This window comes from Cupressus sempervirens, chromosome 5, assembly GCF_028749045.1.
Source record: "Cupressus sempervirens isolate cs-2001-9-10 chromosome 5, ASM2874904v1, whole genome shotgun sequence".
In the NCBI taxonomy this organism is placed as follows: domain Eukaryota; kingdom Viridiplantae; phylum Streptophyta; class Pinopsida; order Cupressales; family Cupressaceae; genus Cupressus; species Cupressus sempervirens.
The window spans coordinates 318,977,051-319,003,277 of record NC_143122.1 but is presented as its reverse complement, the minus strand read 5'-3'; the positions used below and the strand labels follow the sequence as shown (position 1 = coordinate 319,003,277).

The following is a 26,227-nucleotide window of genomic DNA, read 5'->3' as shown; positions in this document are numbered from 1 at the left end:
TGCAGGGTAATACAATAAATAACCTTAGCATTAAATAGAATACTTCAAATCATAAGCAACAACATTAGTTCAGATGCATTTTGATTATAAGATGCATAGGATTAGGAATTGAAGCAAAATGACACTTTTTCCTACCATAAATGCATACATTCTACACTAATACAAAAACAACGTGTTAATTTTAAATAAAATCAGCTTGAAATTACTAGTTTTACAAATGAGTAGTATTATGAATTGAAGTAAAATGATTTTTGTTCATTTTAAAATAAAATAATAGTAGTGTTTAAGTGACATTAAACTGATTCAAATTGCTTGCAAACATGATTAAACACATAAATGTAACATTTAAAAATGAAATAACATTTAGGAAATGCTTGGGATATTAGAATGAAAAGGAAACAAAAACTGTCGAAGCCTAGAAAGCGATAGAAATTTTCTGTTTGAACTGCTTTCAAATTCATTTTTTCTGTCAAGGTTATTCAAACAATGTTATTGAAAGAAAAGGAAACACAAACTATCCGTGGACTAATTTTTTTTTGAATTTTGCTTCTTCATCTACCTTCTATCTCATGCAATCACTCAAGTTGTTCAAACAATGTTGCAAATCCAATGTGAGGAATCACAGAAGGTTGGGTTTCTTTTTAGAGAAAAAGAGCTATATTTCTTGCATGTTTTGTCTTGGATATGCTGTCTAGCCAAAAACTTTATTTGAATATTTTAACAAGTTCCTCACTTCGAGTTTTGATCTGTGAGCACTTGGAGGGTCTCTATTTAATGGATATATACATAGTGGCGATAATCTGAGATAATTGTGATCAATTTCAATTAATTGTGAGTTGGCCCTCTTACCCATTAGTTTTTCCAAAAAATCTACAGTTTTTGACCTCTGAACTACGTTTTTTGGTCAATGAAGTACAATTTAATCATATGTTTTTTGGGAGTAGCATGTTTTTTACAATAAAATAAATGAATTTAAGTTGAACTTTAGTCTATAAATGCTGCACTTTTGTCAAGCTTACTTTCTTTTTATACTTTATTTATTTTTCAAAATTTTAATAATTACTTCAGCAATTAAACTAGTTTAAGTAGTCCACCCTTACTTTAATATTAATTAACCAAGAAAATCAGTAGCTTTTGGCTTGCCGAGTTAGTCCTAAGGAGGATTTTTGCTACTATGGATTTATGCATGATCTCATTACTTTTGGTCAATAATGAAGCTAGGTGCCTAACTAGTCTGAGGGCTCAAACCAGTTTTAAATAATTTATGGGATAGGATTACAGCAGGTCATCCCCACTTCAATAGGAAAGAGTCAACCTAGATATCAATCGGAATAGGTAATTGCATGCAAAATCCTATAACTTGATATGAAGAACAACTAAATTTGTTAACATTAATTTAGAAGAAAAAAGCTAGTGCATCTCCTTACCACCAGTGGATCTTTAATGTGAACTCCACAATCGATTTGGACAGGTATACTTGTGCATGGCTTGAAGAATTATCGTGACAAACTTTTTTCGTTGACACCCTTCATTTGCTTAACATGGCCTATTGAGTATTAATGACAATTTATTTCTGTTTTTTTAGAAGTCAACATTTGATTTGGAGATATGGTCAGTTTGCGTTGATTTTTCGAACCAGAATAATATAAATGCAATGTATAGAAAATCAGAAAAGCATATGCACAAATGGTATGATTATTTACCTTGAGAAAACCCTCCCACTCGAGGGAAAAACCCAGCCACACCCAGAAAATATTCTCTTTATTAAAAGCTTAAAGACTCAGATACAAAGTTTTTCAAGCTGATCAGAATATAGTCCAATCAGTGGTTGTTAACTCTTAAAAATCAAGCAATATACCTCATGCACAGTTTGATCACATAGAAGAATTTTGTAGCTTGCATCACATAAGCTAGAGAATGACTCACCCTCATAATTTCATCATTGGCCAATCATAAAAATTAAAAAATAACTCTCAAACACATACTGTTCTAGCTATAGCAACCACAAAAAGATTCTTCAGATAATTTTGAATGATCTTAGAGTAGTCAACAGATCAAAAACATGAGACAATGACTTCACTGAAGGCTTTAGATGTAACCACAAATGTTTTACTGAACAACCACGAACCAACAGTGCTGGACGAAAAATATCAAACTGTGCACTCATACAATGCATCAACACTGCACCCATCCTTTATATGATAATGGTTGCATTTTATTTTGTACTTCCGAAAAAGAATGAGCCAAATGCTGTTATTGTTACTGCATCCCGTGAATTATAGACACATCATCAAAACTGAAAATGCTCATACAGGCTGCCAAGAGTCGATGGTTACATAGAAAAAGAAGTCTCTTTGATTGCTTTTTGATAGTGTGCACCTTAGGCCCGACAACAATACATAAAAGGTGCCAAGTCATTGTAACTCCATGAAGAGGAAGGTGAGAATAATATAGGAAGAAGGATTAATCACTAAAGAGCTGCTCAAACATGAAGAGGTAAAACACATGATGTCTCAGCTGGACGGTGATGGTTAAATGGAGAAGACGATATTCCTATTGTAATACACGCTGCCTCTGAGACTAAGTCCTGTTCAACTTTGCAATCTCTGAGAAACTTTAGCTGCTGCTCAGGTTAAATTATTTCTCTTGTAGGTACACTGGCATTAACAGTTTGGGAATTTAGTTTGATAGCTTCTTGAGCTAAGAGTGATTGTCCATGATGGTTGCTAAGTGGGTTTGAGGTGGGTAGTGAATTGAATAATTGCAAGGGTCATTTGCTCTACCAAGGCACCCTTTTTGTTTTCAATTTGATTTGCTCGCTCTCAAAAGCAGAATCCTTGAGTAGCATAGATGATTAAAAAGTGTTGAGGCTATAGAAGTTGGTCATTGTCTTGAGTTCTGTGACCTACACCTTAGGAATTGATAGGAGCCCAATGTTGTAATCAGACGACTGTTTTCTCGTTGGTCGTTTTAACTTGACATGACAATCATTTGTGATTATGGGCTCTATAGTCTGAGGTCAATAGACTATGAATAACATTTCATCGATAATAACTTGATAACTTCATATCCATGGCTCTCATAGATCACACTGATAGATTGAGTACTCTCCATACAACACTATGATATCTCTTTTGATACGATTATTATTTGAAGTTTACTCTTACTGTCATGATGGCTTCATTGTACACTGTCTTTGTTTGGTTTTCTATCACAAGCTCTTATGCATATTAGCATTGCCCTTTTTTTTGGGTTTATAGGACCTTGAAGGGTGTCAATAATTCGGATGAGGGCTTGTATCACATTCTAAATATTTGACATTTTATTATATGAAGAGACATGCCTTTATAAATTTGTTGTGTCTATGTGTGCCTATTTTTGTTCTTTTTCTTTTTTGCCGTCTATCATTATTTCTGGGCTAAACATTAACAGTTATCAATAGCATTACCTTTCATGTCAGATTTATCTCTGGTGTTGTAGCATTTCTACAAAGCAAAGGGCTCAATTGTTAATTCTGTATCTTGTAATCCTACTGATCTGATAGCAGATCGGTCTGATCTGTTCTTGCATGATATAGATTGATCCAAAGTCTTTGCTTTATCCTCTTAAGGATATCGGCGTCTATCCTTAAAATACTAGTTTAGATTTAACTAAACTCCTTTGTGTTAGTATTGATTAAACTTGGTGTTTCATGGAAAAGGTCGCCGAGTTCTAGGGATAAGTTAAAGTATACTTTGGAAGGGACATGTCCCTAGATCTCTCTATTTATTGTGGGTATGTTTGAAGTCTAAGTGCACACAAGAAAACAATAAAGTCTGCTCCTTAGCCAATACTGCCCAAATACAACTTGTAGAAGAAAAGACAGTTTCAGATTTATATTTCTAATTTAATTCAAGACAATATTTTGAAGTTATTTACAGCAAGGTAGAAGGACAGAAAGAAGGTCAAATCTAATCTTTGATTCAGTCATAGAATTTGCAGAAACTTTACATCGTATCAGAGCTCTGGTAGTCGAACCTAGGCTCTGTAAAATTCAGTAATTAGACCATTATATCCAGCATCATTCTCCTATCTTCAATGGCATATACAATCAGACCCAAGGACAGGTTTGATGGGAAAGAACACTTTGAGGCTTGAAAATTCAGAATCATGATGATTCTTGAAGAAAATGATGTAAAACAATTTGTTGATAGAGAATCCAAACAACTTAATGTTGAGCCTCATAAAACTATCTGGAGTAAAGGAAATAGAAAAGCCATTCTGATCATATTAGGTGGAGTGAAAAATGAGATTGTACCTATGCTAATGAAACATCAAATAGCATATGATATGTTGAATGCACTACTAAATGCATATGAGGTCAAGAATGCAACTAGAGTTCTTGCATTGAAAAGACAATTGAATCACATAAAAATAAAGAAAGGAGAATCAATGAATTCTTACTTCCTAAGGGTTGCCAGCATAAGTGATGAACTTTCAAGTATAAGAACCATTATTAGTGACATGGAACTAACATTGATGGCTATAGATAGATTACCAGATTCATGGGAAACTTTTACACAAGGAATAAGTGCCAGAGATAAACTTCCTGACTTCAATAGACTTGAGGGAGATTGTCTTTAAGAAGAATTCAGAAGGAGGGAAATTGAAAACAAAAGAGGAAGAACTTCATGTTCTTAATACAAACTCCTATAAGGGCAAGAAGAAGCATTTCAAGAAGAAAAGAGGTATTCAAAAGAATAGCAAACCCAAAAAAGATCTATCCAAAATAAAGTGTTTCAAATGTGAAAAGTTTGGACGCTACAGATATAATTGTCTTGAGAATTCTAAACAACAAGCGAACTGTACAAATGTTACTAGGGAAGATAACTATGATCTCGAGAATCGTGTATTGTATTCGTCACTATCAAATGAAATCTCAAGTAAAGCATGGGTAATTGATAATGGATCTTCTAGACATATAACAGGATACAAAGAAGCACTAGACTCTATATTAGAAAAGGTTAATGTTGATGTCACCATTGGTGATAACTCAGCACATTCTGTGGAAGGAATTGGAAGCTGAATGTTGAAATTAAAATAAGGAAATTCTCTTCTTCTCAAAGGAGTGCTCTACGTACCAGGAATAACTCTAATCTTGGTTACAACACTTGATGATGATGGACATAATGTTGCCTTCATGGATGGTAAAGTAATAACCTGTACAAAGAACTCTTCAATTAAGAAAGCAAAGTTGATTGGTCAGAGAAAAGGATATATGAATTAAATTTATAACCTAGTCGACTTATTCAAGCTTTAATTCATGAAGCTACCAACACAAATGAAATATGGCACAAAAAGTTAGCACATCTAAATTTCAAAACCTTATCAACTATGGAGAAGATGGTTACTGGTTTACCTAAACTAAATAAAGACCACTCAAGCATATGCGAAGGGTGCGCTTTGGGTAAGAATATCAAAAGTCCATTTCATGATAGCACTAGAAAAACCAACAATGTTTTGGAATTAATTTATTTAGATTTATGTGAACCTATGTCTATTTCTTCTCTTGGAGGATTTTGGTACTATATTTTGTTCTTAGATGACTTCTCTACGAAAACATGGATTTACTTCTTAAAATGCAAAGAATCAGAAGAAATTCTAAAGAGATTTAAAGAATTCAAAACATTAATTGAAAACTTATCAGGAGATAAAATTAAAACTGTTAGAACTGATAATGGAGAGGAATACACCTCAGATTTGTTTAAAAAGTTTTGTAAAAGAGGGAGTGCACCATTCCTTATAATCCAGAACAAAACGGGGTAGCAGAAAGAAATAATAGAACAATTATAGAAGCTGTTAGTGCTATGATATTTGATCAAAATCTAGAATATTATCTTTGGGCAGAAGCCTCTTGTACCACTATCTATATTCAAAACAGAAGCCCTCACTCCTACCTTAGAGATAAAACTTCCGAAGAAGTCTTTACTAAGGTTAAACCCAATATAGGTCATCTTAGGATTTTTGGGTGCCTTGTATATGTCCATATTCCAAAAGAAAAGAGAACTAAGTTAGAACCCTCCGAGAGGAAAGTTATTTTTGTAGGGTATAGTGAAACATCTAAAGCATACAGGATTTTTGTACCTAGATAGAAAAGTATTGAACTTAGTAGGGATGTAATTTTTGAAGAAGATCTAGCATTCAAAAGAGCCCTAAGTTCTAAAGAACCTTCTCCTTTACCTAGTTTTGAAAGAAATACTGAGTCTGAGTCTTAGAGGGAGAATATAGAAGAAATTGAAGATGAAAATCAAAATCAAAATCTTGGACAAACTCAAAATTCAAAGAAAAGATCACTTTGGGCCATTAGAACAGTCGAGGAAGGACAAGACTTTGTTGCACCTTCTAGAACAGTCAGAGAAAGCAAAAGTTTTAAAAGATTTTCTTGTTATACAACAAACATAAATGATTTGTCCAAGATAGAACTAACGAATCCTTTAGATGATATTAAACATACAGCTTGGAAAGAAGCTATGATTGAAGAATACAAATGTATTATGAAGAATGATGTTTGGGAAATTGTTCCAAGACCTAAAGGAAAATCTGTTGCTTCTGCCAAGTGGATATTTAAAATAAAGCATGCTGCTAACAGTAGCAATGAAAAATATAAAGCTAGATTTGTAGCCAGAGGATTCTCTCAAAAAGAAGGGATTGATAATGAAGAAACTTTTGCTCCTATTGGCAGATATACCTCTGTAAGAGCAGTCCTAGCAATTGCAACATTGAAAGGATGGAAAGTACATTAGATGGATGTAAAAACAACATTCCTAAATGGAAAGATTATAGAAGTATATTTGGAGCAACCTGAAGGATTTGAAACTCATGATCCTAACATTTTTGTTCGCAGGCTCAAGAAAGCTCTCTATGGGCTTAAGTAGGCTCCAAGGGCTTGGTATGAAATTGATAACTATCTCACCGGCTTTGGATTCTCCAAAAATGAAGCCGATCTAAATTTATATTATAAAAGAGATAAAGATGATATGGTAACTCTGATACTGTATGTTGATGATTTACTAATAACAGGTGGTGATTCACTCATAGATGAATGCAAGAAAGATCTAATTAGGGAATTCGAGATGAAAGACTTGGAACTCCTTCATTACTTCCTAAGACTGGAAGTACAATAGAATTTTGACAACATTATACTTAATCAAGGGAAGCATACATAAGATATTTTGAAGAGATTTGGAATGTGGAATTGCAAGTCTATGTCTTCTCCAATGGAGACCAATCTACATAAACTTAAAAAAGTAGCAGTAGAATCACCTTCCATAGATTCTACTCTCTACAAACAGATGATTGGGTCCCTTATGCACCTGGTAAATACAAAACCTGATATTTGCTATGCTGTTAATGCCTTAAGTCAGTTTATGTGCGAGCTAAAAGAGATTTATCTAGTTGCAGTTAAACACATTATGAAATACTTACAAGGGATTCTTAATTTTTGGCTCAAATATGAGAAAATTGATTTAGATTTACATGGATTCACCGACTCAAATTAGGGTGGAAGTGTTAAGGACATAAAAAGTACTTCAAGATGTTTCAATTTAGGATCAGCTATGATATCTTGGATATGCAGAAAGCAGTCTTTAGTAGCTCAAAGCTCCACAGAAGCTGAGTACATTACAACAACGATGGCCTCTCGAGAAGCAGTTTCGCTAAGGAAGTTACTTGTGGGACTATTTGGGCAAGCCATGAATCCTCTGATTATTCATTGTGATAATCAGAGTGCCATCAAGCTTTCGTGAATACAGTTTTTCATGATAGGTCCAAGCATAATGAAATTCCTTACCATTATGTAAGAGAGATGGTAGACAAGAATACTGGAAAATTAGAATACATTTGCACTACAAATCAGACAATGGACATACTTACCAAACCTCTATCTAGAGTGAAGATAGACCACTGCAGGAGAAGACTTTGTATGGTTGAATTATAATCCATTTGTATTCTTTAAATTATTAATAAAATAATTTTATTGTCAGGCTATTGACTGTTATGGGCTCCACCATTTGTATTCATTGTTTAAGAGGTGTCGATCTCTGAGATAGTGAATAGTTGCATAAAAGACATTATGAGAGATGACGATCTCTTAGATAATGTGCTAAACAGTAGAGTTCTATTGTAGGATCTAGATGAGTTCAAGATCACATTGTGATGTTGACATTGCTATGTCTATATATCGCAATTTGGATAAAGGAAGAAATTTATTTTTTCGGAGTTTATCCTTTGTTTTGGTAGATCTTAACTCAGGATCATGTTGTGACATAGGAATACTAGTATCTATGAGTCACAATTTGGATAAATGAAGAGCTTAAATTATTCTTTAGATTTATCTTGTATATTGTATTATTTGCAATACTGTTATCACTAGCAGCAATGATTTGTCATATCGCAGCTTTAGTAATATGACACTGTATCATGTGTTCTATGATACCACATGCTAAGAAGATTCAGATAGATATAGAGTATCAATTCTTGCTTGTTAATCTTTTTTAATGTTGCTAGATATGATATCTCTTAGTATGATTATCAAGTTAAGAGGGAGTGTTAATTCTGTAACTTGTAATTCTACTGATCTGATAAAAGATTGGTTTGACCTATTCTTGCATGATATAGATTGATTTAAAGTCTTTGCTTTATCTTCTTAAGGATATCAGTGTCTATCCTTAATATACTAGTTTAAATTTAACTAAACTCCTTTGTGTTAGTATGGATTAAACTTGGTGTTTCATGGAAAAGGTCGCCGAGTTCTAGGGATAAGTTAAAGTATACTTTGGAAGGGACATGTCCCTTATAAAGACATGTCCTTAGATCTCTCTATTTATTGCGGGTATGTTTGAAGGCTAAGCACACACAAGAAAAAAATAGAGTCTGCTCCTTAGTCAATATTGCCCAAATACAACTTGTAGAAGAAAAGACAGTTTCAGATTTATATTTCTAATTTAATTCAAGACAATACTTTGAAGTTATTTACAACAAGCTAAAAGAAGAGAAAGAAGGTTAAATCTAATCTTTGATTTAGTCATAGAATTTTCAAAAACTTTACATTAATTTTGAAAGAAAATCCCTAAAAATGTAATTGAACTTTGATCTTGTAAGTAAAAATACTATTTTGGAATTGAAATGTAATTTGACCATTTGTAATTTGTGCTGCATAAATGGTAGCTTCAGTCAGATATAGGAATGATAATCGATTCTATGATATATATACTACATAACCAGGGGGTGCGTCTATGGCCTAAAAGGCCACGTTTCGAAAATAGGGATGTTGCCAGGATGGGGGGATGGGTATGGGGTGGCCCCCCCGTCCTCATTTTCCCAAGTTTGCTAGGAGATGTCCTCAGGACGTGGGTACATTTGGCAGAAAAAAGAGGACGAACGGATGTCCTTGATACGAAAGGGGATGCCATAGATGTCCCTAATCTGTCCCCTTTCTTTTGAACACCCCAAAATATAAAAAAAAAATACAAGAAACATAAAAATAATGTCGCACGCTTGGTTGTCCAGTCAGTCCCACCTCTCCAATAGCCCTAAAAGGTAAAAATGACCACATAATGTTTGTTTTGACATTTGTTTTGTTTTGCATGTGAAGTTGGAGTTTATAGCAGCAGACTGGGGTTTTCATATTGCAACAAGAGGTGATATTTTTGATTCCAAGAGCTTTAACAGGAATTTGAGCTTCTTGTATTGTGCACCAAGTAAGTTTGCAAATCTTTTTGCTTCCATTTTTCATTTTAAATAGATTTGCAGCTTGAAAGAGTCATTTAAAAAAAAAAAAAAATGTTGTTTCAGCTCATATTTTCGTTGCATATTAAAATCTCAAAAGAATGTACAAGGAGCAGTTGTGTAAGTATTAGTAGTAATGGTGGTGATGAGGAGGAATATGTGGTTGTGGTGATATTGCTTGTTGTGGGACTAGGAAAGAAGCTGACCCTAAAAGTGATTATTTTAAATGTCCTTCCTCCATGAGAAAACATGCAAAGGGTCCATTCAATAATTAAAAACCTCTTTTCCAATATGTCACACCTAGGAAAAATAGTTAAAAGAATGTAGGAGGGACTAGGGTATAGGATTGCCATGTTTGTCATGATGATTTTAGGGGCAGTTATACAAGGGTGAAGTCATTCTTTTTAGGTGTTGCATGCCATGGAGTCAAAGCTTGTCTAAACTTGACTAATAAGGTGAGAGAAAAATGCCAAAGCTTGCACATAGAGGCTGATACTCACAATCATCAAGGCATATGCCATCCACCATTGGTACTAGTGGTAGCCCTATAGAGACTCAGCTGAAAGGGCTCGGTGGAAAGTTTGTTTAATACACATGCAAAGGAAATTTGCGAGGCATTGATTGGTAGATTCTTTGTTGCTAATGGTATCCCATATCATGCAACTCGTTCCACTTATTTCAAACAAATGGTGAAAGACATATTGACTATGAATCTCTCATTTGTACCCTCTGGTGAGCATAAACTACGAACCACCGTCCTAGATAATGAGTAGTCTAGGGTTGCTTTGTTGTTTGAGTACATGAAAAATACTTAGGTTAGGACAGGGTGCTCTATTGTGATGGATGGATGGACCGATGTTAGACATCGGCCACTCATCATTATTATTATCACATCCGCTACTGACTCTTGTTTTTTGAAAGCCATATATTGCTCGGGAAAGAGGAAGGATGCAGAGTTCTAGTTCACCATTCGAGGGATATCATAGAGGAGGTTGGGCTGACTAATGTATTGCTGGTGATTACAGATTTTGCACGTGTGTGCAAATCAACCAGTTTGATGGTAAAGAGTGCTTACAGGCACATCTTTTGGACCCTTTGTTTTGTTCATGCATTAAACAATGCATTGAAGGACATAGGGAAGATTGAATGGGTAAAACAACTGGTGTTAGAGGCAAGAGAAGTGCAAATGTTTATTTGCAACCACCACACTTCACTTGCTCTATTCAGGTGCTTCTCTAAGAAGGAGTTCCTCAAACCAACCGAGACAAGGTATACCAAATTAAATTATTAGTATAGTTTGCTTTAAGTTTATTTTAATTTATTATTGTTAGAAACTTACATGTGATGTGTTTAATGTTTAACTTTATTTTGATTTATAATTCTCTCTATAGGTATTGCACATACTTCATCTTGATGGAGAGGATTATTGAGGTGCATGAGGTCCTCCAATTGATGGTGGTGAATCTAGAGTGGGGACGATGGTCCAATTCTAAGTCCTCTGATGGAAAAGTGGTGAAGCAATGGATCCTTGATGACAACTGGTGGTCCACAACGAGGTAAGTTGCTGACTTATTAATTTAAAGGTTAGTCTTTTTCTTGCTGATTTTCATACTAAAAATTTCTCTCTGATTTTAATTTCTGTTTGCATCTTGGAGATATATTTGTTTTGTCATAGCCCCCATTGTAGATGTCATTAGATATGCTGATACTAACGCTCCAAGTTTAAGAGAGATATATGAGAGTTTTGACAAGATGTTAGGAAGATGAAAAAAATCATTGCAGCAAAGGATCTACATTGGGGTTTTATGAAAAGCATATTAGGCGTATTGTGACGCATAGGTGGAACATATTAATACCCCGCTTCATATGACAACCTTTTCTCTAAATCCAAAATGGTATGCAGAGTTGGGTGACAGGGGCTTCCAATGTGATGATCTTGAGGTAGTAGATGACTTCTCAAGAGCAATTGATTAGATATTTTCAGCTCAAGCGGCCTCTACTCTTCGTGCATGAGTTCCTTGACTTCACCAACCTTCGTGGCCCAAACTTCAGTAAGCCACAAGCAAGGTTGGATAGAGCGGTTTTGGCATAGAGAGATCCTATTGGATGGTGGACCTGGCATGGGAGAGATACACCAAAGTTGAAAGTACTTGCCACTTGCATGCTTGCGCAGGTTGCTAGTTCCTTAGCTGTAGAGAGGAATAGGTCCACAATCATTTATGCTCTTCGTTAAGATGAATAGACTTACCTCTAAACAAGCGGAGAAGCTAGTGGCAGTGCATGACACTCTTTCACTTGTGGAATCGTCAGACTCCATAGTATAGGTAGACTCCAGCTTTGTGGAGGGATGATGAGCTTGAGGATGTGGCCCAGATAGATGAGGATGAGATAGCAGTAGGATTGGTTGGAGTTCCATTGGATGCGACTACACATCTTGTGGAGCATGATAGTGAGGAAGAGGACTCCGATTTTTGATGCCATGGTGGCAGAAGCAAAATAGGAAAAACAATCTGCTTCATTTTTCCTAGTTTCTATATTTTGTTTTATATGTTGACCTTGCACACGATGATGAAACTTTATGGCAACCTTCTAGCCTTTGGGCTGTTAATGTTTTTCTTTAGTCGGATTGAATTGTCGTAGAGACAATTCTTTTATGGTTATTGGTCAATCATCCAGTAGCAAACTCTCTTATGTCTACTTATACATTTATTATATATTATATGTTATTATATATAATATATTAATATTATATGTTATTATATATAATATATTAATATTAATATTGTCTAATTAATGATTGATTAATTTATTACCAAAGAGACATCTCTCTTCATGAGACAGGTCTCTTCTATGGATATTTATATAACCTTCAAATCTGCATTTGAAACACAGAAATAAATGGTAGTGCTTAGTACATTTGTAGATCCTTTCATTTAACATGGTATTAGAGAAGGCTGCAAATGCACGATAGAACGAATCAAAGAATAATAGTCATGTAAAAGTATATATTGTGACTATGCTTACCCCCGAGCAAGATATTGCATTGATCAATTCCACATTATTGGATGGAACACTGTGTTTTTTCAAATTTTCTGACAAAATTGGAGACTAGAACTATAGAGGAAATCCTAATATTTTCTTACCATCAAGGCCAAGTACACCAATCATTCACCAGTGGTTACCATACACCAGGTAGATGTCTCTACACACAGATGACTCAAAGAAGCAGTACGGTGAATGTCTCCTTCCTTCTCACATGAGCTTCTTCAAAATTTCTTTTTCCCATTGAATGGGCTATAAACTATGGTAGAGATGAACAAATGTTGAGGGCCAAGTCACACAAGTGAATCCATTGTCGCTGTTAGAAGACTGTGGGGTATCACAAAATATTTGGGGAGAATGAGAAACAAGGAATGGATAATCGAAGGAGAAATTTACGATAAAATATAGATATTATAGAAAGGAGAATAGAAGCGTTTATTATTATATCACAAAACGTAATTCAGAGTTGGTGATAAATTTGAGAATCGCCTAATGTCAGTATCAAGTTATCGAATAATATCTTAAACCATATCGAGCTCATTCACATTTCATAATCTGACACAATAAATGGGAAGAATAAGATATTAAAGGGGACGAGTGCATATCTTAAACATACTTGGTCAAGAGAAGATCCCTCATCCATGATCTTACATCCCACACGGATACAAGGGACCCTCCGCAAATGAAATATAGATCGAATGAAAAGATAGGAATATATAAGGAGATAAATATGGATTGATAGCAAAGAGTCTCAAATATATACTAGAAAACAAAATGGCGAGTTCATGTTATATGGATAGCGAGAGATTGGGGGAAATGTAGTAAGACTCCCATGGGCAAGTCGCACATCCGATGTGGACCATCAACTCATACATCTATCCATGTTTTGCCGTCAAACTTAGGGCTCTTAGCATATAATACAGAGATAGTTGAATATTACGAGCCAATACTTTATTTTAAACAAGTATGGCATGGGAATGTAGTTTCAGATTATTGCATATAGCAGATTGACTATGTTGGCATGGATTCTTAATCATTTATTTTCAAAAGGATTCACTATTTTGGAAAGAGTTTGTTCATATTCGTGGTGATCTCATACTATTGAGCATCCATACCAAGCACAGGAAGAATCAAACATGTCTAATCAAACCTTGTTGGGCATGATATATAGTATAAAATCCATGACAACTGAGAATAATGAAACAATAATGGGGATAGTAGTCGAAGGCTTATATTTTAGTGGTACTGTAGATTAGTGGAGTGTCGTAAATCTCTAGACATTCGGGAATACTCTGCTTAAATTAAGAAAAGGAGGAGAATATGTTTTTACGACATAGTCCTTTGGAAATGACTATCTAAATGCTGTATATTGTTGGTGAATTTGCTTTTGTCAAAACTTCAATCTGGGCAGGAATTAACATTTACAGATTGTGGCATTTTTGGAATAATAGTTAGGTCAAGTTGCTCATGATGTTGTGAAAAGATTGTTGGTCTACTATCGAAGAAAATCATAAGGAGAATACATAGAAGCTGGAAAGTCTTGTTGTTTATGAAGTTTCAATATTGAACTCTTGAGTTGTCATCAAGAGGGTTGGAGATCAGGCATCTGCATAGTTCTAGAGATGGTTCACAATGGCGTCTTTAGTTGTGCAGTGGCTAGAAGAGATTGTAGAAAGGATATTGGTGTTAGAGAAACTTATATGTGGAAGATACAAACAGGCATGTGCCCTACTACTTAGAATGCCTTCAAGATATTATCATCTCATGGAATGCTTAATGTAGGGTATGGAGAGTGCAAAGTGAATTTGTATGTAGAAGCAGAGACATGTACAAAATAGCCCATGACTATATAAATGCTATTATTTGATGAAATATTTGGTTTGAGGAAAGAAAACACTGATATTAATTTCTTGTAAAAGTCTTCATGTGTGACATACATACTTGCATGATATAGTCAATGTCAAGAATCTAAGATCAACCTTATGGTAGAGATATTTTTCAGATTGATAAGAGGTACCTAGAAAGATAAATGACTCTGTCAGTTTTCATGAAGGGTAACAACTTGGCTTTTTAGACATTATACGATGATACCTGTGTTTGTTTTGGAGCACATACAATGATTACATGGGAATATTTTAATAGTTCTCAAATCAGAACTGCCTAATAGTATTGGTTAACATGGAATATTTTTGCTGAATTGTCATGCATTTGAAAGTAGACTATGTCTTTATAGTACTACAACATTGATGTAATAGAGTCACTACTATATATATAGTTACCTTGTTCAATAATCAGTATCTCTGATGGAATCGTTGTTGTGCATGTTAATTTCCCAACATTTCTTGAACGTGACAAAGCTGTCATTCCAAACATCAGTATAGTTGTTGCATATCTTAATAAATCAAAATGCAAAAGTCTTAAGTCGAATGCTTTTTGAGGTTTGGAATGGCACGGAGGCCACAGTTTTCTTTGTGACTACTTATACTTCATTCATTCGATGGAGGTAATATGAGGGATAGCAATGATCATGTCCTTACAAATATACATTGAGATCACAAATGGATTACAGGGTCAATCCTAAAGCAAATGGGAAGAAATGTTCTCACTCTATAAAATGGAATGAGTGAGAATTTTACATTGTGGGGGGATAGCAATAACCTTAGTTATAGGATTCATGCCTTAGAGGATCCGGATCCAGATCCGTGGCTGGATTCATCTGGATTTTTTTTTTTTGAGTATTTTTTTCCAATTATTTTCTTATAATCATTATGGATTTGATCAATAGATTTATACTAGAATCATAGATTCATACTATGAAATGATTTAGAATCGTAGATTCATACTTTGAAATGATTTAGTTTTAGAATTATGTATATTTCTCTCATTTTTTAGTATATATAGTGCACATATATATACATTTATATATATATACACATGAATCCTCCATGAATCATAATTGAGAAAAAAAATCATGAATCCATGGATCCGATTCACGTGCCCGAAACGGATTCGTTTCACGAATCAGTAACTAAGACAATAACCAATGTCCCATTCCCACTTGAACCATCTTTAGAAGAGAGATGTTAGGGATGGGATGTAATGACCCTGCTCAAATCTGGCCTTAAAATGCTGATTGAAGGCTTAAAGAATTTTGTCAAACACTTCACATTCAAGGGTCATATGACTGATATAACATTTCAGTTTGCTTTAATGACTCTTTTCTTCAATTAGCATGAATGAGAATGTTTACAAATGACTCTAAATTGACTAAACAATGACCTAACATGAATATGTAACTTATTTTGACAATATTCAATGCATATATGTGACTGAAACTACTTGCAATATGCAGCTACAGCAACTAGTAATGATGACAAACACTTTGGATGCAACCTAAGATGACATTTATGCACTTACAGCCAAGTGGTATTTTAACAAACATTTGGTATGCCTAATTATAACATTATTTATGCCAAAAAAGAGAACCTACAGCCAATTGACATTTTGACAAACAATTGGCATGCAAACTAATAAGCTGATCATGAATGGCAATAACATATTCAATTAAAAATAGTAGTTGACCAACAACTTATATCTCCTTCTTTGCAATAAAATGTCTTATGAATTGGTCAAGACTCTTGGCTTACAATTGTTTGACAATAGTGCCAAATTTGATTTTCTGAGTATTCACTTATAGTAGCAATTAGAATGCCTATGATGACAATGCAAACTACTTAGTGAATGCAAGAAGAACCTGGTAATGATGACGCCCAATGTTGTTGATGAAGAAACAATAAAAATCCAATGTGATAGGCACCTTCGAAGCTCAAGTCAAAATACTCAAGCTGCTGCCCCTGTTTTTGCCTAGCAAAAATTTAGATAATTAATTGCAGCACCAAACGCCTTCCAATTTGCCCCTAAAATGATTGTCTCGACGATAGGAATTGAATGCAACAATACCTAGAATGATTGGCCTCCTCAATCGAAAGGTATGAGCAAAAACATGAGACTCACATAGGCTGATCAACCTCCATGACAACAGATTATGAAGGTCTGTAATGATCCTGCTCAATAACATAATCAATCTCAGCAATACATCAACTGTTGAAGCAACTTCTCCATCAAATGCAACAATACATCAGTTGTTGCAAGTACAATAATACATCAACTATTGTACTCAAATAATCTCCATCGTGAAGCACAAGATTGGACTTTTGAAGTAAAGCCCACAATCAACAATAATTCAGCTAGTATTTCACAGCCTCAAAATTGCGTAACCAATGAGGGTTTTCGTCCTCAAAGGGTCCTCCAATGGCTGAAACCCTAGCTGGCTTGTCCACCACCAAAAAGTCATCAATTCAAACAACAATTCTTGGATGATGAGAATGATGCCCATGATGTCTATTTATACTTTTTCCTCAAGAGGTTGGCCCAAAATCTAGAAGCTTCCAAAAATTATTTTATTTTTATTTAAGTGACTTTATAATATATTATTTTATTTAAGTCACTTTATTAAATTAATTAAATATAAAGTTACCTTTTAATATTTATTTATTTGATAACTTTATAAATAATTAACTTAATACCACTTATTTGTTTAATTAAAATAATTAATTAGTCATCCTCATAAAATATTCATTATTTTGGACAACTTAATTAATTAAATTAATTAAATCAAATTACTTGCAAAACGGGGACATTACATGGGACATCATTAGATTTTCAAATCTGAATCATCCTTTTGATTTGATGCATATGGGCCTTCATTGGAGCAACCTTTATCAAGGATGTTGATGAGTGGACGAAGAACGATGCATTAGGAATGTTGTTGAGTGATAGCATATGGGACTTTGAAATAAAGAGAAGACAAGAGGCTCTTCCATTAAGAGGGAGTGAATTGCAATGGAATGTTTTTCTAAGATCTAGATTGGTCATTTAGATGAACTTATGACAATAATTCAAGAGTGATTAAAAGAGTAATCATATTCTAAGAAGTTTTGCATACTTGAATATGATGCAAAATTGTTGAAAAATATGAGTGGGAACTTCACATTGTGGGAGGGAATGATAGACAATGTTCCATTGCCACTTTGGGGAGATCTTCCATTTATGCAAAGATAAGTATTTCTTATCTTTGAGTATCACATTTATATACCCATTGTAGTCTCTCTCTTAATTGTATATCTATACATACTATAAAGAACTATTTGCCTAAATTATGTTCTTGCAGGAAAAGATACTTGAACATGCTACCAAATATTGTGCAAAACTAAATCTCATGCTTCAGTCAAACTTTTGATGACCTTGATCATTTTGATTCAGAGGGAGTCTGACACTTTATTGGAGACAACCTTGTATGAGGAGGTCAGAAGGGTGATATCAAATTCAGAGGGAGTTTGACATTCCAATCAGAAGCAACCTTGAACGGAAAAAGTTGAACGAATTGAGAGGGAGAAGTTCGAGGTGAAATTCCTTGTAGTATATTCTTCGTGAGATACAAGCTTGAGGTGAAAGCCTTGTTGCACCCTCTAGGAGAATGTATGGTGGATCCATCCTTTGACTTGGTTCATGGCGGATATCATGAGAATTACTGTTTTGCATATGTGGATTATGTAATGAAAGGTGACAATCTTTCATTGATGTATTTGTGTGGTTGCTATTGTACGGTGACAATCTTAACAATGGCCTGACCTATTATCATGATTGACTACATGAAGTTGTTGTCTCGTAGTGCTGGATATTATGATTTCATGATAGACTACATTAAGTTGCTGTCCCAGAGTGCTGAAGATCATGACATTTTGATTACTTGTTATCTGATAGACTACATTTAGTAGTTGTCCCAGAGTGCTGGAGATTAGATAACTCATCTTTCTAAAATATAACAAAAAGAATATAAGTATGATGAATATCATAAAATTGATATTTTTTGTTGAATCACTTTGGATGTTATTGAAAGATAACATCTAAGTTGATGGATATATGTTGATATCCTTAAATATGTCATTCTAAGAATATCATATTGAGATGATATCTCTCTGTATGCTTGAGAGTTTAGTGTGTTCTATAACAATCCTCCCTAGCTAAGAGGGAGTGTTAATGTTGTAGCTTCAGTCGGATTGAACTGTCATAGAGACAATTCTTCTATGGTTATTAGTCAATTAGAAATTAGACAAACCCTCTTATGTCTACTTATATATATAATATATTATATGTTATTATATATATAATATATTAATATTAATATTGTCTAGTTAATGATTTATTAATGTATTACCAAAAAGACATGTCTCTTCTATGGATACTTATATAACCTTCAAATCTGCATTTAGAACACAGAAATAAATGGTAGTGCTTAGTACATTTGTAGAGATCCTTTCACTTAACATGGGCATATTTGGATTTCCATATTTCTATGATATTGTTCATTGCTAAACTTAAATTTTTGTTCACATATTGATAATTGAGTACTGAATCGGTTATTATTTCTTAGATGACATTCAAATGGTGTATCTTAAGGTTCTATAATGTTTAAATGACATGCTTTGTGCTTAGTTTCATATGAATGCCATGTATATTTGCAAATTTCAGTGTATATTATACAATTTTCCTATATATATAATTGTCCCTGTTTGCTGTCTCCCCTAGTCTCGAAAATTAGCAAAAAATTTTGCTATCCCAGAAACCCGTTTCCCCCCCCCCCCGTCCTAGAAATTTAGGGGAACATAATGTGTGTGTGTGTGTGTATATATATAAATATACATGTATGTATGCATATATATTAGTAGACATTGTGTATACTGATATATATGCTTCAGTGTTATGAGACTTGGACTCGCCTTTGACTTGGAAAGTCAAAATTCGCAGACTCGGACTCGGCAAGGACTCGGAAAATTGAAAAACTCATGAAATTCAAAGTTTTTTAAGGATTTAAAGATTTTTTCATGCTTATTTTAGTCAATCAACATCAAATACACAATAATTGAGATAAATAGAAGCTACTTAATACACATACACAATTTTGCATAGATCAAATATGTATAAAAGCAAAATTCTGAAGGAAAAATCGGAATAACATAATATAAAGTTTAAATATAGTATCACTGTAAAATGCCTACAATATTCATGGATTATGAAATCGATGGAACCAAAAGTAAGTTTGCAGAAGTTTCCTCCAAATGCATCCTTTAGCTCCTCTCAATGCTTAAGTGCAAGCTACAGAGTTGGACAAACAAACAACAACCAATATGGGAGAGCGAATGCAAGCTAGAAAGTTGCACAAACAATTAACAATCAATATGGGAGAGCCAAACGGTTTGCTAATTTCTCTCTCAAAACCCCAATAGTCTCTCTAACTCTTTTCTCTCTATCACAAGCATTAGCAAAGGATGGAATGACCTTTTTAGGTCAAATAGGTATTATACAAAGCACAAAAAAATAACTTAACTCTTTTATTTTATTATTTTTGCACTTTACAAGTCCTATTGCTGGTGAGAGTCTTGAGCTTGGGACTCGGCAATTCATGCGAGTCCTTGGACTTGGCGAGTCCATGGCAACTCTGTTAAGACTCTACCGAGTTCGAGGCTAGAGGCAATCTGGCTCATTTTGATGTACTTTGGCTCAGACTCAGCGAGTCCTGCCCTAACTCGCAGAGTCTTGGAACTATGATATGCACACAATTAATTATTCAGAACTATATCATCATTTGAACTAGTTGATTATCATTCTTATACCTGATTGAAACAATCATAAGTGTGAAGTATATTATTGATCTGCATTATTACTTGCAGATTATTGTTATTTCACACTCCATTCATAATCCCGATTGAGCATTTATTATTGGTGATTCAGATCGGATATTTGTTTGTGCAAGATAACTTCAGATTTTACTTGATAAACATTGATGTTTGCTAAGTCATAACTCGTGTATAAATCCCGATTAGTGATTGGGTGCCTAAACTGAAATGAAAAGGCACATTCAATAGGCATTCCATGAACGGGCATGCCTCCACTTTTGTGGAGACATGTCCACTCATGGAACATGCCTCTTCCATGAGTATATAATGCAGATCCGATCTCCAAAGAAAGACATCGAAATCAATTAATGTTCTACCTCTTGGAGATTGAGTATCATTAAATCAGATTCAGACCTGAGAAATGATAAGCAGTATTGTTTTCAATATTGAGTTAGCATCTCTTCTACATTTGACAAGAACAAGTTTATCTATATTCTGATTACAACCTGCAGATAAGATAGATAGATTAGTAAGAATTATATTCTGAAAATTTAAAAGGACATAGATAGATCAAAATCTGAATTTTTAAAAAATCTTTTAACAATATGTTTATACAAAATTTAACACTAGCTGATGTTTCTATTAATAATAGAAGTCATATTGTTTGTAAAATGTTGCATTTACTGGAATGCTTATCGAATCTGAAGGGCAGGGAGAGACATTAGAGCTCTGGTTTTGACTATCTAGTTGACACTCCATTAGAGTGGAATGAAATCATCGGGCAAACTTACATGGTTAGCAATAACTATTAAACGGGCTAGGCCAAGACCATGCAAAGTACTTGAGGATGAATATGCAAATAGACATTGTTTTGTTATTTGTTCTCTAGTTTGAGAAGGGATGAGATGGACTTGGCGATCATGGGAAGAAAATTTGTTTTTGATTGAAATCTCCTAGGTTAAAAAATTTCAACTTTAATGGGACTGTGCAACTACGATATACCATTTAAGCTTTAACATTTCCAAACTAAAGCAATATGAGCATTATTTCAATTTTTTTCTTGAAGCATGCCGTTGAATTTTGTGTTTGCATAAAAAAATGTTCAACAACATGCTCAACAAAAGCATTACCTTTCAAGTGTGATATATTTGTGGCCTGGTAGTATATTTCTAGAATAGAAATGGTCTTAATCTTGAAAGAAATCCTTGGAAGTGTCAATGAACATCTTTTAAGTAAGTAAAAATACTATTTTGGAATTGAAATGTCATTAGACAATATGTAATATTTTTATAATTTTTTTTAACAGTAGCTGATAAGTTTTTATGATGTGAGTTATCTAAAAGTTCTGAAGGGAGTTAGTTGACTAATAACTTCTTGTTGATTTATTTTTAAGTACTTGTCAAGTGTTGTCCAAAACTTCTTCAGCTCATAGAAAACTTTTTTTCACACTCAATTATGTTTCTTTTTCCAAATTTTCCCACTGCTATGGATTTGAACAATTTTAAATAATTTTCCTAGCTATGCAAGAATTAAATATATTTTTGTTGATCTTTTAATGATATGTTGTAGTTATTTAAGTTGATTTTATAAATTTATAATTTACGTAGAAGCCGAGTAAAAAAATTAGCCTCATGGCTTAAAATTTTGGCCTGTGTTACAAGTTAGGGTTGTAGTTTCACCAAAAGATCAACTTGTCACTACCCAATACAATTAGTAGACTTATAGAACACAAGGGGCAGTTAAGCCATGTCATGAATCTCAAAGGGGGATGTTGGAAACATTAGAGCTTTGGTTTTGACTATCTAGTTGACATTCCATTAGAGTGGAATGAAATCATCAACCAAACTTACATGGTTGGCAATATGTATTAAACATGCTAGGCCAAGACCATGCAATGTACTTGAGGATGGACATGCAAATAGACATTTGTTTGTTATTTGTTCTCTTGGTTTAGAAGGGATGAAATGGACTTAGCTATCATGGGAAGAAATTTTTTTTTGATTGAGATTTCCTAGGTCACTACAATATGTCATTTAAGTTTTAACATTTCCAAGCTAAAGCAATATGAACATTATTTCAATATTTTTATTGAAGCATGCTGTGGAATTTTGTGTTTGCTTTAAAAATGTTCTACAACATGCTCACCAAAAGCATTACCTTTGTTGCTTGGTAGTATTTCTACAATAGAAATGGTCTTAATTTTGAAAGAAATCCTTGGAAGTGTCATTGAACTTCTTTTTGTAAGTAAAAATACTATTTTGGAATTGAAATGTCATTAGACAATGGGTAATATTTTATAACTTTTAAAACAGTAACTGATAAGTTTTTATGAAGTGAGTTATCTAAAAGATCTTAAGGAAGTCAGTTGACTAATAACTTCTTTTTGATTTATCTGCAAGAACTTGTCAAGTGTTCTCCAAAACTTCTCCAGCTCATAGAACAAAAAATTCACACTCAATTATATTTCTTTTTCCAATTTTCCCACTGCTATGGATTTGAACAATTTTAAATAATTTTCATAGCTATGCAAGAATTAAATATATTTCTGTTGATCTTTTAATGATATGTTGTAGTTATTTAAGTTGATTTTATGATTTTACAACGTAGATGCCGAGTTTAAAAATTAGTCTCATGGCTTAAAATTTTGGCCTCCTGTCTGGTATTTTAACTATGAAGCTAATTTTAAGTCTTGAATGCTATTTTTGTTACAAGTTAGGGTTGCCATTGCACCAAAAGATTTGACTTGTCAATGCTTGACACAATCACTAGACTTATAAAACACAAGAGGCAATTAAGCCATGTCAAAAATCCTGAAGGGGGATGTTGGCAGTTAGTCCAACAATTTCCCTTCATTGTTACCCAAGGAGATTCGAACTTGTGACCAAGCTCTAATACCACTTGTTACAAGCTAGGGTTTCCGTTGCACTAGATGATTAACTTGTCAATGCTCGATACAAACACTAGACTTATAGAACACAAGAGTCATTTAAGCCATGTCACGAATCTCAAAGGGGAAAGTTGGCAGTTAGTCCAACAATTTTTTCTGATGAAAGTATAACTATATAATAAACTATAAATTTTTTAATTGTTCAATACTTTAGTTGTTCAGATATCATTCGTCATTTCCAAACTTTTTAGGGCTGATGTTATTGTTAATGATTATAGTTTAGAAACTGCACCTATTTTCTGTGGTTTGATTTGATCTCCAACTTCTTGTCATTCGCGAGAGCTTGGTGTGCTGTAAAATTCTTTTTGAACTTGCAGCTGACATCATCTACAGGGGTATGCCACATCTAGTGAGCTGGATGTTATATTTTTTCTAATTTTAACACCATCATTTCTGTTGAGATTTGAAATGGAGCTTTTGTGGAAGTTGACATTTTTACCCTGTGATATCATACTGTTTAATGCTATGTTTTGTGATTGCAATATCCTCAAAGAATCTAATGTACTCGTTTAATATTTCATTTATAATTTTTTATGTTTTTGGATATATTTGTATCCATTTTGAATACAATACATGAATAAGATCTAAGATCCATTATAATACACCTTGGCTAATTCTGTCTTTTAACGTAACCATCAAGATTCTGGAGCCCACAGCCTATCAATATCTGACTTGACATTTTCATCGAACGTTTTAGTCTTGACATTTGCTTTTATGATTTTATTTTTCTTTTTAGTTCAGATTTTCTTCTAATTTTGACGTTCATTCATCAAATGTCATCATGGGAGTAAGTTTTCTGATAATTCTAAGAGTAATTTGATGATTCTATGACATTTTTTTTAACAGACGCCTAAGTTTTCTGATAATTCTAAGAGTAATTTGATTATTATATGACATTTTTTTAAACAGACGCCTCAAACACCTATTGCTCGTACAATAGGTTACAAAAAGTATGACATTGATGAGTTTCCTACGGGTACAAATGCGATTGTTGCTGTACTTGCTTATACAGGGTAAGACATTAACTGTAAGTTCTTTCTTCTTACACATTTATACTGTTACATTGTGACAATAAAGATTTTACAGGTATGATATGGAAGATGCAATGATTCTGAATAAATCTTCTGTCGAGCGTGGGATGTGCCATGGACAAATCTACCAGGTTTGTTTATTTGAGTTTTAACCGTTCTAGAATTGGAATTGCGTGGTTTTTTTCTAGGAATAATAGATATTATCTATTCAGAATTCAATTTTTCTTTCTGGATGCTATATCTTCTAAATAAAAAATTAAGGTAAAATTAGCTTTTTAAGTTACCACAGCTAAAATACTTATTTCATGTGTGACACTTTCCTTGTTTAAACCCCATGTTATGTTTCATTCAGCATTGGGAAGATGTAATGTGCCTTTTTATCTAAATTGAGACACTACTTGACTTTCCACAATTCTATAATTATAACTCAAGTTGATAATGATAAGATACTTAATTTTTAATTCTTGTTTCCAAATGCAAATGCTTAGTTCAATGGAAATGAATATTAATTCCAAATGCATATGCTAAATATAATGAAAATAGATATTAATTCCAAATGCCTATGCTTCCAATCAATTAGAATGATTGCATAACAATTTTCACGATGAGCTGTATCTGATATTGCAATGAAATATATACTGGTAACCTAAAATGCCGTATCTGATATATGCAAGTGATCCATGCTGCTATATAGGTTGACGCAATGGCAATGTTGTCTCTAATGCAGAGATTATTGGGTACAATAATAAATGGGTATTGCATAGGCTTTGTTTGATCAAGCTTTATCTCTATGTGCCAATAATGAAGCCATATTTGATATATCTTGAATCGATTATGCTTCTGGGATGATGTCATCTCTGATATATATATATTTCAATGTTTTCTTGCAATGATGATCTCCATGTATACATGATCAATCAATTGAGGAGGCATGAAGAAATAGTCACCTCTCAACATAATAATAAAAAATGAAGTCATTATTATTTTTTGGAATAATTAGGGTGATTATCGCGGTGAATGACATTAATCATATGTAATGCATTTTTAGTGCAAGCCTGATTTTGAGAATCTGCTAAGTGTGGTAACACACACTAATGCAACAATGGATGAGTTGGTTCAGTGCGGATACACACAATAATGTATGGATTGGCTAAGTGTGGTAATGTAATGGAATTAGTATGGAAACATATGGATACACAATGCAATTGTGATTTAGGATGCAGATATGATTATGCAACAATAACATAATGTCCCCAATTTAGCAAGTCCTTGGAGCATTGGTATGTCAGCTCATCATTGCGAGCCTCATGAGTTGACACCTCGATTTGAGGGTCTCTGTTTGTGTGGCTTACTATTTGGTAAGTTTAGGAGAGGATTTTCATTTTTGGCAGTGCAATAGCAAGGCCTTGAATCCAGGCTATATCAGTATTTCATTGAGCTTTGATAATAAGGTGCATAGTGGAGGTTACTTGTCAAGTTTGACTTAATTAAATAACTTTATGGTTTTATTGTTCTAATTGAATGGTGTGTCCAAGAAACCTCTTTAGTGAAAAGTGTGCACAAAAATACCCTAGCCATTAAGTTGTAAATGAGTTATTATATTTAAAAGCTGAATATGCTTCCAAATGCAAAATCATAATTTAAGTGAAAAGTGTGAGCTTTAAGCCTTTTAAGTTAAAAATGTGAGCATGGAGCCTTTTAAGTGA

At 33.7% G+C, this 26,227-nt stretch overlaps 1 protein-coding gene across 2 annotated transcripts in view; it reads left to right on the top strand.

Moving 5' to 3' along the window:
- The window catches only part of NRPA2 (nuclear RNA polymerase A2), a 294,138-nt gene that overhangs the window by 166,337 nt on the left and 101,574 nt on the right, over positions 1–26,227 (top strand). For both annotated transcript variants that reach the window (XM_089830051.1, XM_089830050.1), the window contains exons 21-22: positions 24,400–24,503; positions 24,577–24,652. In XM_089830051.1, coding sequence (XP_089686177.1) covers positions 24,400–24,503; positions 24,577–24,652 — 180 coding nt within the window. The remainder of the gene's footprint in view (positions 1–24,399; positions 24,504–24,576; positions 24,653–26,227) is intronic.